Genomic DNA, 17,233 nt, shown 5'->3' with positions numbered 1-17,233 from the left:
TACATAATTTACAAAGTCTGGTCAAATAAAGCTTTGGAACATAGGTTTTTTTTTTTTTGATATTTTTGTTCCCACACATATCTCCTTTAAAATGAATAGACTAAAGCAATAGGTTTATAGCAAATGCAGACAATCCATAACAATTTCTAAATGTAAGTTATTTAGAAATAACTTATAATAGTTGATATTTGGATGGGGTCCATCATTTGGAGTGCTCCTTCTGCTGGGCAGATTCCCAACTCATTTATATTTCTCACTCCATTGCTAATACACTACCACATATCGTCTACAGAGAAACTATTGGGGTGGAGGTTTTCCTCTAGGTGTTTTAACACTTTATGGAGACCAGTGTAAAAGGTAAATCCATTGCTCTTTGCTCTGCTTGCATTAATGGTCCACCTTCTTTTCCATCTATATATTTATTGTTGTTTTTCTTTCAGTCATGTCTGACTCTTTGTGACCCCATTTGTGGTTTTCTTGGCAAAGATACTGAAATGGTTTGCCATTTTTTTTCTCCAGCTCATTTTACAGATGAGGAAACTGAAGCAAACAGGATTAAGTGACTTGCCCAGGGTTACATAGCTAATAAGTGTCTGAAGCCAGATTTGAATTGTAGAAGTCCTGGAGTCTTATTGACTCCAGGTCCAACACTCTATCCATTACCTGTCCAACCATATACCTGTTGGGTTATTATTTGCTTTGTTATTTGTGAACAATTAATTGTTAGCATTATCCTAGATTCTATCTACATATATCTTTCCCATGCTACAATTGTGAGTCTTTGGAAACCACAGTTTCATGACTTAGAGTCATTAATTGTAATCACCAAAATATTGGTGTTTTCTTTTGTTTTTAAATGGAATTTTTGGAGTCAGGCAATAGCTTGGTGTCATAGAAAACCTGGGAAAAACATGACTATATCCCACATGCAGTCCTATATTATTTCCTTCTCCTATTGAATTCTGGATCCAGCTCACTGGCCATCTGAAGAAACTTCTTGAAGGCAAATGTAATGGGTATGGCTTATCCTGATCCACATAGCCCCCCCTCACTGACTTATTAATGTCATCTCTACACATTTTCTTTTATTTACTAATTAGTGTATTTGTAGCTGATAGTACCATCTCCCTTACCAATTCTGTGCTCAGTTATCATCATTTTGAACATGATAAGTTTAATATATCTATGGGACTTCCAGTCTGAGATGTTTAAAAGGAAGTTGGAGGTACAGTGAGGTTAGGGTGAGACACATAGATCTGGGAAGCATCTGCATGTGATGATAATTTAAACCATGGGAGATTATGAAATCACCAAGTGAAAAAATATAGAGAGAAGAGAAGAGGGCCCTGAATGGAGCCTTAGGGGAACTCCTATCCCCATTAGCAGAAGTGATATGGACATAGATCCAACAATGAAGAGAAGGAATGGTCAGACATGTAGAAAGAGATGTGCCAAAGAGGAGTGTCCTAAAAATCTATGGAAAAGAGGATAATAGTTATCAAAGAGAAGTATCAAAGAGAAGCCAGTAACCTACAGTATGAAAGATTACAGAGATAGATATAAAGAAAGATAAGGACTGAGAGAAGGCCATTAGACTTGGCAATTAAGAAATCATTAGAAACTCTGGGGAGAGGAAGTTTAGCAGGGAGTCAGAATACAAAGAAGTGAGAAGAAAATGAGACCAAAGGAAGGGCAGACATTTATTGTAGAAGCCTTCTCAAGGTCTTTAGCCACAAAAGGAAGGAAAGTAATAGAATGACAGGTAGGACAATAGTGAATGAATTCTGTGTTTTTGTTATTTCACCAGTTTTAAATGGTTATGTATATGTGTCACACACACAATAAATAGCTCTATTTGAATGTCAAAAAAACCTTTTTTGCCTAACTTTTTAATTTTTGAGATTCTTTTTAAAATATATTTTTAAATTGTATTTTGTTAAATATTTTCTAATTACACATAATTTGACATTCACTTTTTAAAATTCTGAATTCCAATTCTCTCCTCTCATCTCTCCCCACCTGCTGAGAAGGCACAGTATATTGATTATATATGTTGTCATGCAATGCATATTTCTATATTAGCAATGTTACAAAAAAAACCACAAATCCCCCAAAAAGTTAAAAAAAATTCGCATCAATCAGCACTTGGAACTCATCAGTTCTCTCTCTAATAGTGGACAGCATTTTTCATCATAGGTCCTTTGGAATTGTCTTAGATCCTTGGGTTGATAAGAGTCGCTAAGTCTTTCACAGTTGATCATCCTCACAATATTGCCATTACTGTATACAATGTTCTCTTGGTTCTACATACTTCACTTTGTATGAGTTCATATTAATCTTCCCATTCTACACACATCATCTTTCTAACTAAGAATATAAACAGTTTCACATTATTGAATCCCCTATGAATTCTCTTTCCTGTTTACCTTTTTATATTTCTCTTAAGTCTTATATTTTAATGTCAAATTTTCTATTGAGCTCTGGTCTTTTCATCTGGAATGCTGAAATATTTTCTGTTTAATTGAAGATCCATTTTTTTCCCCTGAAGGGTTATACTTAGTTTTGCTAGGTAGGTTATTCTTAGTTGCAATCCTAGCTCTTTTGCCTTCTAGACTATCGTATTCCAAGTCTTATACTTCTTTAATGTGGAAGCTTCTAAATCTCATGTGATCTTGACTATGGGTCTATGATAGTTGAATGGTTTACTTCTGACTACTTGTGATATTTTACATTTAATCTGAAAGTTCTGGAATTTGGATTCCAGGAGTTTTCATTTTGGGATCTCTTTTTCATTGGTAGATTCTTTTAATTTCTATTTTACCCTCTGGGTCTAGAATATTGAGGCAGTTTTCCTTCATAATTTCATGAAATATGATGTCCAGGCTCTTCCTTTGATCATGATTTTTAAGTAGCAAAATAATTCTTAAATTATCTCTCCTCAATCTATCTTCTAGGTCAGTTGTTTTTCCACTGAGATATTGCACATTTTCTCCTCTTTCCCCCAATTCTTTTGACTTTGTTGAATGGCTTCTTGATGTTTTGTATAGTCACTTATTTCTATTTGCCCTATTCTAATATTTAAGGCATTATTTTATTCAGTAAGATTTTGTACTTATTTCCATTTGACCAATTCTATTTCTTAAGGTATTGTTTTCTACAGCATTTTTTATGCCTCTTTTACCAAAGTAATACTTTTCATAATCTTCTTCCCATGCTCTCATTTCTTTTACCTAATTTTTCCTCTAGCACTCTGATTTTGAAAATAATTTTTTTAGCTAATCCAGGAATTTTTCTTGGGCATGTGTCTGATTCATTTTTTTTCCCTTTGAGACTTTGCATGTAACTGTTTTGACTTTACTGAGTTTATGTCTTGATCTTTCTGGTCAGATTCTTTTGTCAGTGTTTGGTCATTTTTCCATTCTATTTCTTGACTTTAAATTTATGTTAAAGTTGAGCTCCACTCAAAATTAGGGAAGGGGGAGGGAAATTGTCCAAAGCTTCAGGCTTTTTTGCACTGCTGCTTTCAGAATTGATTCTGTATGTTTGGAAGTTTTTAGTACTTCTGAGGTGGAGTGATCTGGAAAGAGTTGTGATCACTGTTCTCTTAAACTCTTGTCCTTACCCAACAAGGGCCCCTATTCCTTTGAGATTGAATCATACTGTTCCTCAGGAGCAGGGGCTCCTTTGAGACTGGGATTAATGTTGCTCCTCTGGGGCCTCTGAGACTTCCAGTCTGAGATGTTTGGGGCCTCTAGGACTTCCAGTCTGAGATGGCTGGAGCCTCTGCTCCCTCTTGACCAAAAGTGCTCCTCTCTACTCTTTTAACTGTGACCAAGAATGGAGGACAGGCAATGGAGGTAGCACACAGCTTCTAGCCTTGAATCCAGCACTAGCACTGTGGTCCTTTCTCATTTCTTTCTGACCAGTTGTCATCCCCTTATCTTTTCTGACTTGAGAGTTCACAAAGTGGCTGCTGTTTTTTTTTTTTTTGGACAACACCGAATTCCAATATTATTTTTTCGTTCATATGAGTTCTAAGTCAGCCTCCACCTACCATATCACAGATGTCTCTTTTCAGTCTCTTATATTATCTTGTGTTGGCAAAAAGTTTTCACCCTCACCTTCTGTTGATTCTGATATTCCAGATTTAAATTTGAAGGGGAATGTTGGGAGACTAAGGCTGAGTGCTTCCTCTACTCCACCATCTTGGTTCCACCCCCGTTCAAGTTCTTTCAACCCATTTCTGGGATTCTTGCCCAGGACCTATGACTCTAGATCTAGTCAATACTTAATAATAATAGCTATCATTTACATAGATTTCTTTTTTAACTTTCAAAGGGCTTTACAAATTATTACCTCATTTGAGCCTCAAAAGAAACCTGAGAAGGTAGGTACTATTATTATCCTCAATATACAGATGAGGGAACTGAGGTAAACAGAAGCTGAGTGGCTTGCCTAGTCAACAACTTGCAATATTTAATCCCAACTTTGAACTCAAATTTACCTCACTCCAGGTTTAGTGATTTATCCACTTTACCATATAGCTACCTCTGAATATAATATTTTTCTATATCTATAGTTACCTATACAGCATATAATCTCATTTGATTCTCCCCACAAGTCTATCAGGTAAGTGCTTTTATTATCCCTATATTAGACATGAGGAAACCAAGGCACAGAAAGGATAAGTGACTTGCCCACAGTCATTATCTGAGACAGGATTAAAATCCAGGTGTTATTGTGTCTAACTCCAGCACTCTATTCAATGCCATATGCTCTGGATAATTTAATTGACTTCAGGACCTCATCAATATCTCAATTTCCTGATCCTTAATGATCATCCTTCCCTTGAAATCATATTTTTATCAATTATTAAACATTTATTAAGTAACTACAGAGTGCCATGCATTTTGCTAAGCATTGGGCTTACAAAAAAGGGCAAAAAAGAGATCCTTATCTCAAGAAGTTTAGCATTTAATGGGAGAGACAATTATCACCCGCCTGCAACTTACTATACCATAGGCTTCTTTGTACTATTCAGTTTTTGTCTGACTACATTTAATGTGTGAGCAATTTGTGTAGGTACCTTTTAAATGCAACCCTTTTGACAGGGACCTCAGACTTCTCTGAATAACCCAGCCCTTATCATCTACCTTCCTTATACAGAATGCAAGGGGCTATTGTTATTAATTATCACAATATTTCATCATAAGCAACAGAGAGGTCAATTTGGTGGGTGTCTTCTTTATAAAAAGGCAGCCTTGGAACTAGGAAGATCAGTGTTCCTCTATGCTATACTAGTTGTGTGACCCCAGACAAGTCACAACCACTCAGTGCAACAGGCAACTCCCTACAACTGTATGTGGAAATGAAGGTACTGACCAGGGAGTTTCTTCACCAATTGAGATCCCTAAATCAACAAAATCATAGGCCTAGTCCCTATCCACTTTTATGAAAGTTAATAATAGTAATAATAATGTACAGCTATAATTTTATGCAATTTTTCAATAAGAAAAGTAGTATGGTGAAAATGTTACTCAATAAAACACCCAAAATTCTAACTCATTCATACTCACAGTCCTCTAATCTAAAATTTTCCCACACTAATTTGAAATTGCTTAACTCAAACAAAAACCAAATAGCCTTTTTCCCCTTAAAAGTATGTGATCCACATGAGTTAACTTTACAGAACATGAAGATATATTTATTTATTTGTTCATTTACTTATTCATTTTTGGCTTATTTTAATAGGGGCTACAATACTTTGGGAGTTTCAGGAGTTTTTCTTTCCCAACAGTCTTATGGTCCCTTTTCTTTTGGTATCAGAGAGCAATCATATCTACTTAAATCATTCCATGGAATAATTGGGACAATTGGGTTCGAATTTATTCATATGTGATCTGATGATTCATGAGTATAATTGCACATAGAAGTATCTTGACAAATGACAATGTTACACTCAAAGGAAGCTGTGATCTTACTGATTTAGGAGTTTCCTCCACCAATGGAGACTGTAAACCACCCATGACTGCCCGTTCTATGTAACTGCTATTCAACTTTTCCCCAAAGTTGGCCACAACAGGCCCATCCAATGCTCTGTGGGTCTTCCTCACTTTATCCTGGTATTGAACAATGCTAATGGAATATGCTGGCATTCTGCCTTTCATCTCATTCTTGCCACATGACCAGACCATTTTCTCTTCCTATCATACAATCTCTTGACAATGTATTTTCCTATTATTCCTTATCTGTTATATATTTCAGCCCACTCACACCTACTCTATACCTCTCCATTACCTGCTGGGTTAAATTCATTTGAATTCTGAAGAGGAAGTTGTGAAGTTATAGTTTTCAAATGAGCATAAAAACAAGAACATGGAATTTATTCACATTCTCTTAGCACACTGATTCATCAGCCTATCACTTCTCAACACTAGTATGAGATAATCTGAGATCTGTGTTTCATGCCCCAACATGTTCTGATTGGTTTGTTTTCTGGGGGGTCCTACATTAAAAATTTAAATAAATTGATTCCTAAGTATGTATCCTTGCTGTTTTTCAGTTGTTTTCCTATTGTGTCCAACTCTTTGGGACCCCCTTTGGGATTTTCTTGGCAAAGATCCTGGAGGAATTTACCATTTGCTTCTCCAGTTCATTTTACAGATGAGGAAACTGAGGCAAACAGGATTAAGTGACTTGTCCAGGGTCACATGGCTAGTAGGTGTCTGGAGTCAGATTTGAACACAGGAAGAGAGGTCTTCTTGACTTCCTATCCACTCTGACACCTAGCTGCCCAAGTATGCATTAAGTTTTTTTTTTTAAGGGGGTGGAATTTTCTTAAAATACAAAAGAAGGGAGTAAAGGGGAGATGATTGGGGAGTGAAGAAGAAGAAAACCAGGAGGGAAGACTACTCACATCTCACTTTAAAGGAAGCAACTTTTACAAAAAAAAGTCTCAAACTTTTCCTTTTCTGGTATGTTTCTTCTGATCATCAGGGATTTACTCAAATAACATTCTAGGCATCAACATGCCCTATGTACAAAATTCTCTCATCCAAGTGAGGCCCTTTTGTGATTTTTAAAAAGAAAACTATTGTGAGATATAAGATGTTTACACTGTTAGGAGGTTGATGGAGGTCAACTGTCTAAGGTTACTCTTAGTTCAACTTCTGTGTAAACTGTTGATGTCATTATGGGGAGCCTACCCTCTAGGATACAATACAGTTGATAAATATATGACACAAAATACAGTACATAGTAAGATTTGACCTTGTCCATGGATAATTTTTTCCAACAAGTAACAGATTTAGCATGCATAAATATGAGAGCCCCGACCAGGCAACAGAAAAGAAATCTCTTCTTGTGACAATGTCACTAACTAAGTTCATGTGTACTTGGAGCTTCAAAGCTAAGTTACTCCCAGAGAACATTCTTGAGCTATAACAACTATTGAACTGCTAGGTTTCTAAGCAAACACCTCAAAATGATCTTGCAGCTGTAGGATGTTGCTGTCTCTACTGATACTTCCCATATCAAGGCAGTTATTGCCTCTGTATATTGCTGGGCTTCGTCAGTGCCAAAGAATGAATGAATCATACATAGGGTTTAGGGAAAGGAAGTTGAGCTTATGCCCACACAACACCAAATGCTGAAAAAACAAAACAACATTAATTCTTCATTTGAGTAGAAATGTTCATTGGCGTTCTACCAAGATTATGATGCTGTCAAAAGGATATCCTAACCTGCTGAACCTTTCCAAAAAATTAGGTTTGGATTTAAAGGTAAGTCAAATGATTTTAATTCATCAGTTAGATCTGTCATGTGAATGAGAAGAAAAAACAGGTTAGAGTGATGGTGGTTCTTAGCTTACCTGAAGCAATGGAACATACAGTCATCTTCCATGCTGCCACCCCACCCTCAGGTTAATTCCTGCTCCTGCACTTAGCACAGTGATTGGCATATTCTAGGTGCTTAATATGGGCTATATAACTGACTTATCAAAATAATCTAGCTGAGAAATAAAGAGTCTAGAAAATGTGTTGTGTCAAGGTTCTGGTGTGTTTATTTCTTGAGTGCCAGATGACAAGGAGATGCCCAACCTAGCCAGTGGTCATTCTACCATACCACACTGCCTCTTGATTTGAGGCTTGGAAGGAATGAGTACGTTAAATGATTGGCCCACAGTCATACTGCTACAAAGAGTTAGAGCTGGGATTAGAACGTAACCAACCTGACCTCAAATCCGCTCTTTTCTCCTACACCATATCATCATAAATCTATTCACACATGCTCACTATTCTCAGGCACTCTCCAAACTCTGGGTCTGCTTGTACCCTCCCTTTGGCATTCTCAGTGCCTTGATCCATAAGTCTTTACAGTGGGAGAACACTGAGCCTCAAGAGTATACCAAACACTGGGGCTTAAAGTATCAGCAAAGTTTGCTATTCTCAGCTTAATGACAGTACCCATGATTTCACTGATCTCACAAACCAAGCCTCACCCTAAGGACAAACCCAGCCCTCCAGGGAACATCCAGAAATAGCCACAAATCCTCATGTGGACTCATAGTCTTGTTATCTTCACTCTGATACTCTGGATAAGACAACCACTCTCCATCAACTCAATCCATTTGACTGCAATTTTTACTTCCTATTTATAATCCATTCTCTGTTTGTATAGGAGTCACTGAGTTAGAGTAGGAAGGGACCTTAGCTGCCAGTAGGTATAACACCACCTCATTTTACAGATGAAGAAACAGAGAAACAAAGAGTTTAAGTGACTTGTCCAGGGTCACTCAGCTCATAGGTATCTGAGGAAAAGATGTGACCCTATGTATTCCTTACTCTGGTTCCAATGGCATGTCCAGGTCATTACATATTCTACCTTTTAAAACAAATATTCATGAGCTGGATGTTACAATATAAAGACAAAAAATCATAAGTTTCAAGAGAAGTTTTAATACCCTTTTCTAGGTTATTACTTATAGTAGCTATCTGGCCTTCCATGTACAATTTAGTACCCATCAATTCCCAATATTCTTACAGTGTCCCTTTTTTATTCTTCCCCTCTCCAAATCACTATCCCATGCAAAAATGCTAACTCTACAGCTACCAGGGAGGCAACTCTGTCTACCTTCCTTGGTGTAAGTTTTAAAACATTTTTAAAAAGGCACAGCATTTTGTTCCTTTGGGGGAATTGAATTCTAATTCGGGAATTTAAAAGCATTCCCACTTTCATGGCATGCACGTGGTCCAGTAAACTTATTTTCTCAAATCTCATTTTCTTTTCATCTGAATCTCACTTACCTTTTGCAACTTCTAAGTTGCCTCTTTTCCCCTTGTGCTCCTTTCTCTGCTGTTCAATCAGAAACTCTCTTCCTTTTGAGTCTAATTATTTCTGTAACCACTCCTTTTAGGCCATGCCATGGAAACATCCCAGCATCCCATACTGATACCTAAACAGTTCCCTAAATCCTTTAAAACTGTTGGTAGTTCCCCAGAAACTAACTTTACTCTGTCCCTTTATTCAGCCACTCTTTGATGTGAAGTCACATATACATTTCTCTGTCTAGCATTTGGTACTCTTTCCAACCTTGTCTCTTCTACCTTTCCAGCTTTCTTACACTTTACTTACTGCCCCAACCTCCAGAATCCAGCCATACTGGCTTGCTTCTTATTCCTGTTACAAACACATTCCATCTTTGTCTCCTTACCTCTGACCTGGTTGTGCCCCATGATTGGAATGCTCTCGCCTCACCCTCTGCCTCTTGGGATCTCTGTTTTCCTCCAAAGTTCAGCCTAAATGCTATGTTCTAGATGAAGTTTTACTTGACACTCCCAGCCCCTCTCCAGTTATCACTGATTTTCCTCCAAAAACTACTTCAATTCATTTTGCATATAATTACATATTATATATTGTCTCCCATCAGAAGGTAAGTTACTCAAGGTCAGGCACCATTGCTTCCTTTTTATCTTTGTATTTCTAGTACTCAGAATAATGCCTGGGACATCAAAGGTACTTAATAACCAGATACTGATTTAACTGTGGATTGATTGTAGTTGGAAACAAAATGTCACTGAAAATACCTGAGCACATGAAAATTACCCATATCCATATTACCTAACAAGCTCATACCCAGAAATATGGATCTTCGATTTACATTTATATGTATTTGTGGGTTATGTAAGTATGTGTGTGTGTGTACACATGTGTGTGTGTGTGAATGTGTATACACTCATCCTCAAAAGACTGGCCACATATGGCAGCTGGTAGTGGGTGGGTGGGGGCAAGAGAATACAAAATTGCTCTTTGTGGAGAGATAAGGTACCTATTAGCAAATGAACTCCAACTATTGATTTGTCATTGGAATGTCGAAATGTATTTAACCAATTGGATTTCTCAAAAATTTTTAAAATTTTATTTTTCATTGTTTCTAGGTTAGCTTTTAAAAGGCATACTCTATCCTTATTCTTCTGAACGCTATAATGTTGAGATATATTTGTTATTACTATAAGAAGAAAAACAATTTCATATCTCTGACTGGGTAGGAGCTACTTGTCAGTAGTTAAGTGGCCAGAAGCTAGAGTGAAATAAATGCTGAATATGGAATAAGAAGTGTCAGAGGCCTTGAGATCTCTGGGCCTCACCATATCTTTTACCAGGTGAAATTTTCACTCAGTTTTTTTTTTGGCCCAAATCCTCACCTTTAAAATGAAGGGATTATACTAAGTGATCTATAAAGAACCTTCCAGGTCTGAATCTATGATACTATGAATTGTTCTACTTTCTAGGATTTTTAAAAATATATAAAACTTTATAGAATATCAAGCTTTTTAGATTTGTTAATAAGCATGTATGATCAATACAAATGATGGACCACAAATCACATACAAAACATTATTTCCTTTTCCCTTAAAAAAGAATATTTGGATATTTCTTCCATAAAGTTTTAAAATTGCAAGGAAACATTCAATAGTATCAAAAATTACACCTCTGAAGTCAAAATACAATCACATACTAGGAAAAACATATTTAGAAATTTACCTTTGTATGAGAGTTTGAGTCTTGGAATATTTTGTTTGGACGTTCCAATGACTGGAAGTAACACCACAATCATGCTTAATATCACAAAGGCATGGAGGGGGTGTAAATCTTGGCTTCCACACTTTTCTCTTTGATCCTTTTTGGTATTCATGGCTAAAAAAGTACCACCTCTTGGACAATACTAATTTAATCTGAAAAGAAAGAAAAAAATAGAATGTAGTTGTTTTGTTTGATCTAAGCACAGCAATGAGTCTAATGTAACTATTTTCAAAAAAATAAGGTAAAGTTATCATGATTGGTCCATAGATAAATATATATATGTAATTTCCCCATATTTCAATGTGATTAAAATATATTTATGCAAGTATTTTTTCCCAAGGTATTTACTCATATACTGCCTCATTTCATCTGTATAAGATCCTTGAAAGACAAAGTGATGCAAAGCTCTTTTTATGACACTCAGAATTGAGTTTACACATAGATGAAATAGGTGATTGCATTTGGGATTGATTTCTTTGAGTTAAGGCAGCAACACTCTATCTGTACTTTTCTAAAATGCATATAAGAGACAGCTAGTTGGCACAGAGGACAGAGCAATGGACTTAGAGTAAAGATGATTCTTCTTCCTGAGTTCAAATCTGGCTTTATATGCTTACTAGCTGTGCATATGTCACACATATGAAAGTCATTTAACCCTGTTTTCCTCAGTTTTCCCATTTATAAAATGAGCTGGAGAAGGGAATGGCAAACCATTCCAATATCTTCACCAAGAAAACCCCAAATGTGGCCACAAAGAGTCAGATGTGACTGAAATGATTGAACAACAACAAATGCATATAACACTGGAGCATAATATCTGAAGTTACTTTTAGGCTTTACTGTGAATTATTTTAGGCAGTTATAATGCTAGCTAGGTAGCATTTATACAGTGCTTTAAGGTTTGTAGTGAACTTTGCAATTATTATGTTGGTTGATCTTTGCAACAACCCTGGAAGGCAGGGTACTTTTACTACCATTATTTTATGCATAAGGAAACTGAAGCAGACTGGGATTTGGTCTTTGGTTACACAGCTAATAAAAACAGCTGGTATTTAAAAAAAAAACAGTTGGGTGGTACAATATACAGAATAGTGGGCCTAGAGTCAGGAAGACCCGAGTTCAAATTTGGCAAAAGGCACCTAACTAACTGTGTGACCCTGAGTCTGCCTCAGTTTCCTCAACTGTAAAGTGTGTGTGTGTGTGGGGGTTGGGGAATAGCATCTACTTCACAGGTTTGTTGGGAGGATCAAATGAGAAAAAAAATCATTAGGTGCCTAGCACATAGTGTTACAGAAATGTCAGCTGTTAGTAACAGTAATAGTGTTTGAGGCTGGATTTGAATTCAGGTCTTCTTGATTGCCAGCCCAGAGTTCTAACCAGTACACCACCTAGATGCCTAAAAAGTTAGCATTATACCAATAAAGGGGAGTTTAGAGTAAGAAGAAAAATTGAAAGTGGGAAAAAAGCAAGTAGACAAGATAAGTTTTGTCCAATTTATATTTCTGGAGGAGGGAGTGTTTTTCTGACTTTGGTAATAATTAGTCATTATAAAAGAGAATTCAGTGACAGATCCATCTTGTGATTAATCCAAAGGAGTTTAGTTGGTCCTCAAAAATCATCTTAAGATATTTGATAAAGTGAAAAGAACACTAGAATGGATAGTCAAAGGAAAGCTATGTTCAGATCCCTCCTCAGGCACTTACTCTCTGTGTGATCTTAGTCAAATTATTTAAACTTTTTAAGACTAAGTTTCCTCATCTACAAAAATTTATAAAATCAAGGGTTTGAATCAGATAGTCCTTAAGTTCCCTTCCTGTCCCCAATTTGGAACTTTTATAGCTTTAAGTTTACAGCTTTAAACTTAAAAAAAAAACCAACATTATGGTGAGACTTTTTTGCCACTCTCATACAAATGGGGAAACTAACAAGGTGTCCCATGTCAAATAAATTACTGATGAGGTCAGGAAAAGAAAGCAGGTGTGCCCTCTCATCCTGGTACTCCTCACAATAGATTCTGGAGTCAGAAGACTGAGGTGCCAATCCTTCCTTTCATGTTCACTTTGTGTATGACCCTGGGAAAGTTACTTTCTGTTTCCTGGTCTGTAAAATGAAGGAGTTGTATCAGATAACTTCTGAAGTCCTTCCAGTTCCAGATCTAGATAAATGTTATTGTATAAATTAATTCACACTACAGCCCTCTATGTTGACAATTCAGATCACTTCCTTTACAGTGAATGCATAAATTCATCTGGTGCCCTTGGTAAAATGTTTATAAAGGAGAAATTAAATGAATATAAAGGTTACTACGGGAATAGAAAAGACCAGGATTCATCTTCACAGGAAGATACTGAAGCAAAAAAAAAAAAAAGCCTCTCCTACCTCATAGAGTAATAAGAGAGATTGAGGAAAAAATGTTTAAAAAAATAAGGGCAATCCAAGAAAACCAAAAAGATTATGTAGATTTTCTTGAAATGTAAATTTACTGTTTTCTACTGAATGCTCTCTTATGGTCTTCTGTGTACATAGCAACATTTTTTTCCTTTCCTCATTTTGTATTTAAGTTTAAAATAAAAACAAATTTACAGAAAAAAATAATATAAAAGAGACTTAAATGGGAAAAGCAACAGGTTAATAGGAAGATGAGAATATAAATGGAGGAAGGGGACAATACTGACAGGTCCACCTGATCTTGTTGCTATAGTGATAAGGGCACATCCTAATTTTATCTAAGTTTGTTTGTTTTTAAACATCAATCACCTTTTTCAGTTCCAACTAGCAGATTTCTAAAAGTTGCAGCCTCTTATTGCCTAAAGTGGCACGAACCTCGTTCTAATAAAATTCTTCCAGCAGGACAATAGTTACAGTTTGCCATGGCCTGGAAATGACTCGAGTACTCATCTGAAAATCTGGTACAAATATATTTAGCACTTTCTTTGAGCAGTTTTGTTCATTATTAATCAGAAGTGTATTCCAATGGTGATTCTTAAATGATTTATGAAGCAAAAATGAAAATACATAGCATCCAGATTAATTTTTAAAGATCCATCAAGGATGAATGTTCAGGGGAAGTAAACACATGGGTTGACAAAATGCTTCAAGGATCACGGCCATATAGCCCTTAAGTTAATACTCCGTGAATTTAATACCCTTGAGATGTGTATAATTCCTCTGGAGGCCTTTCTTAGACTGGTTCCCCGGCCAAGAAGAGTTATGGGCAGGTAAGTTGGCCCTGATGTTCCCTCTGAATTTCTAAGCTTTGGGAGGAGCCAAGATGACAGGGTAAAAGCAGGGACTAACTTGAGCTTTCCCACAAATCCCTCCAAATACCAAGACTCTAAACACATTCTAGAGCTACATAATTCACAAAATGACATAGTGAAACACTTCTCCAGCCCGAGGCAGCTTGGAAGGTCGACAGGAAAGGCCTATCACACCAGGCTGGGAGTAGAGAGCAGTCTGGCATAGACCATACAGGGCTGGAACAGACCTCAGGGCACTGAATCACTGGTGGCTATGGCAGTTTCCAGATTTCTTAACCCACAAATGCCAAAGACAGAATAAAAGATCAGTTGGAAAACTCTGTAGGACCTGAGCGAATGGTCTAGCCCTAGCCCTGGGGTGGTAGAAATGGTAGGGGTGGTTGCTTCTGGAGCTCCCAGCCCACAGATGGTGTAGGAGTTGAGTGAATGATCAGAGGGCAACTGAAGGATTCTCTTGGCTAGCACAGAGGCAGAATTCTCTTGCTTTGCCCTGTTTGCATCTGGGTCACAGTCCTGGATGGTAGTCCTGGGGTGAGAAGCACTGGCATAGTGGAGCTTGTGGCAGTGGTGGAGAGGACATCCTCCTCATAGTTCCAAGGCAGAAAAGAGTGCTTGTGGTAACTCACAGACCAGAGCACAGGTCAGGAGAGGAGTTAAACACCTCTCCTTTGAACATACCACCTTGCAAGAGTTGAAAATTTACATGTCCCTTAAAGTATCTCTGCACAAAACTGCTGAAGGTTGGAACAGTACACCCACACCCACAGGAAGAAGAGTCCTACCTTGACAAGGAGTTAGAAAGTCAAGTATTTGGCTGGGAAGATGAGCAAACAGCATAAAAAAAACCTCAGACTATAGAATCTTACTTTGGTGATAATTAAAACATACAACCAGAAGAAGACAATAAAGTCAAAGCTCCTACATCAAAAGCCTCCAAGAAAAATAAGAATTTGTCACAGGCTATGGAAGAGCTCAAAAAGGATTCTGAAAATCAAGTAAGAGAAGTAGAGGAAAAAATTGGGAAGAGAAGTGAATTCCCAAGCTTCTTCAGGAGATCCAAGATCAATTCTAACCCATTTCCCATAACCTCTCCTCAAAACCTCCATGGGGTAGGATAAGAAAGTGTCGAGGAGGTGAAGCAGAAATAAACATACCTGGCAATCTTCAAGAAGTCTAAGCTTAGCCAAGTCAGTGGCCTCCCAGAAGAAAGGAAGCCTTGTGCAAAACCCAATCCCAAATACAGTGGAGTGTTCTAAATCCCTGATGTTGCCCTGGAGTGTGGTAAACTATAGCACAGCCAAGAGATTGCTGGCATATAGACAAATGTTGTTCATAGACACGGCTGGAATTTGTTGAACCATACTAGAAAACTTAGCCCATCTATTCATGAAACAATGTACAGTATTTAAGAAAAAAAAAGTTCTGTACAGTGCTGAGCTTAGAAAATCCTCTATTAGAATGACCCCTCTATTCATCTATCTCTTCTATCTAATTTTAGAGAGAATAATAGGGAGGACTGGACCGATAATTTCCCTAGTCCAGAGAACTACCAATAGTAACAATAGCTAACATTGATATAGCACTTACTGTGTGACAGGTACAGTATTAAGTACTTTATAATTATCTCATTTGATCATCACAACCCTGGGAGGTAGGTATTATCATTCCCCTTTTACAGATATGGAAACTGAGGTAAACAGAGGTTCACCCAGCTAGTATCCTGGGGTTAGATTTGAATTCAGGTCTTTCTGACTCCAGGCAAGGCCCTCTATCCACTGCACCACTTAGCAGTGAGAAAACTCTGTCTATACTAACACAGATCAGCACTTGCCCTGAAATGTATAGCCTTAGAGAAGTGAAGTGATTTATTCATGGCCATGTGACAGTTTACGCCAGTTAACCCAAGCCTTCCAGAACACTGAGGGGTTAAGTGTCTTGCCCAGGATCATAAAAAATATATTTTAGTCATAGGCCTTGAATCCAGATCTTCCTAGCTATCTATTATTATTTTTAATAATTGAACCTTCATCTCTTAACCAACCCTTAGTCATTGAATGGGTATGACCTCAGACAAACTGAGTCCTGGGAAAGACCTTAATTTAGAAATGCCAAGGTCACCCCCACTGTACCCTAGGTCATTGCCAGTCATCTTGACCTTTGTCTTGCAACTGGACCTCAATGACTCTGGAAGAGAGAGTAAGGTTCATTGTTCAATTCTGCCCCACTCATATCCCAAATAACATGCAATTCAAGACATCACCCTCATGATACCATTGGTCCTCTTTAAGAATGAATGACCACCACCACCACCAACTGAGCCTTATGGTATTATGTGAATCAATATAGGCATATAAATTCAAATCAAGTGAGCTTGAATAAGTCCTTAAAGGGAATGTGTCTGTGAATTCAACACATACAAATATCTTACTTGTATTATATCATTACTTAGAGACCATTTTTTTAAAAGTCATGGCAATATTACATTTATAATCATTTCAACCTGTTTTTTTATGTATGACAATTATTAGGTTAATTTTACTTAGCAGTTAATAAGCATTTATTAAGTGGTAGGTGCTAGGAATACAAAGATAAAAGATAAAACTGTATTTGTCCTCAAGGGGTTCATATTCTAGCAGAAAACATGCATTTAGATAATGGATATTTGATTAATGGACAAGTTGTATAATTTCATATCAATATATGTGTATCTATGTATATAGAGATGTGTACATATACATGTTTCTGTAAATATATATATGTATATATATATACATATATATAGAGAGAGAGAGAGAAAGAGAGAGAGAGAGAGAGAGAGACAGAGACAGAGACAGAGACAGAGAGACAGAGAGAGAGAGAGAGAGAATATCATATTTTCCTGTTACCTTTCA

General features: G+C 37.0%; 1 protein-coding gene across 13 annotated transcripts in view; it reads right to left on the bottom strand.

The window, feature by feature from the left end:
- LOC138175868 (semaphorin-3D) overlaps positions 1-17,233 on the bottom strand; it is a 252,743-nt gene that overhangs the window by 143,770 nt on the left and 91,740 nt on the right. For all 13 annotated transcript variants that reach the window (XM_069106478.1, XM_069106485.1, XM_069106477.1 and 10 more), the window contains one exon: positions 11,044-11,234. In XM_069106478.1, the coding sequence (XP_068962579.1) occupies positions 11,044-11,194 (151 nt within the window). In that variant the 5' untranslated portion in view covers positions 11,195-11,234. The remainder of the gene's footprint in view (positions 1-11,043; positions 11,235-17,233) is intronic.

Source organism: Petaurus breviceps, unplaced genomic scaffold (genome assembly GCF_028583685.1).
Source record: "Petaurus breviceps papuanus isolate PSGF00001 unplaced genomic scaffold, PetGlider_PUasm1.0 79, whole genome shotgun sequence".
Classification (NCBI taxonomy): Eukaryota; Metazoa; Chordata; class Mammalia; order Diprotodontia; family Petauridae; genus Petaurus; species Petaurus breviceps.
This window is presented reverse-complemented; position numbering and strand designations above follow the sequence as displayed.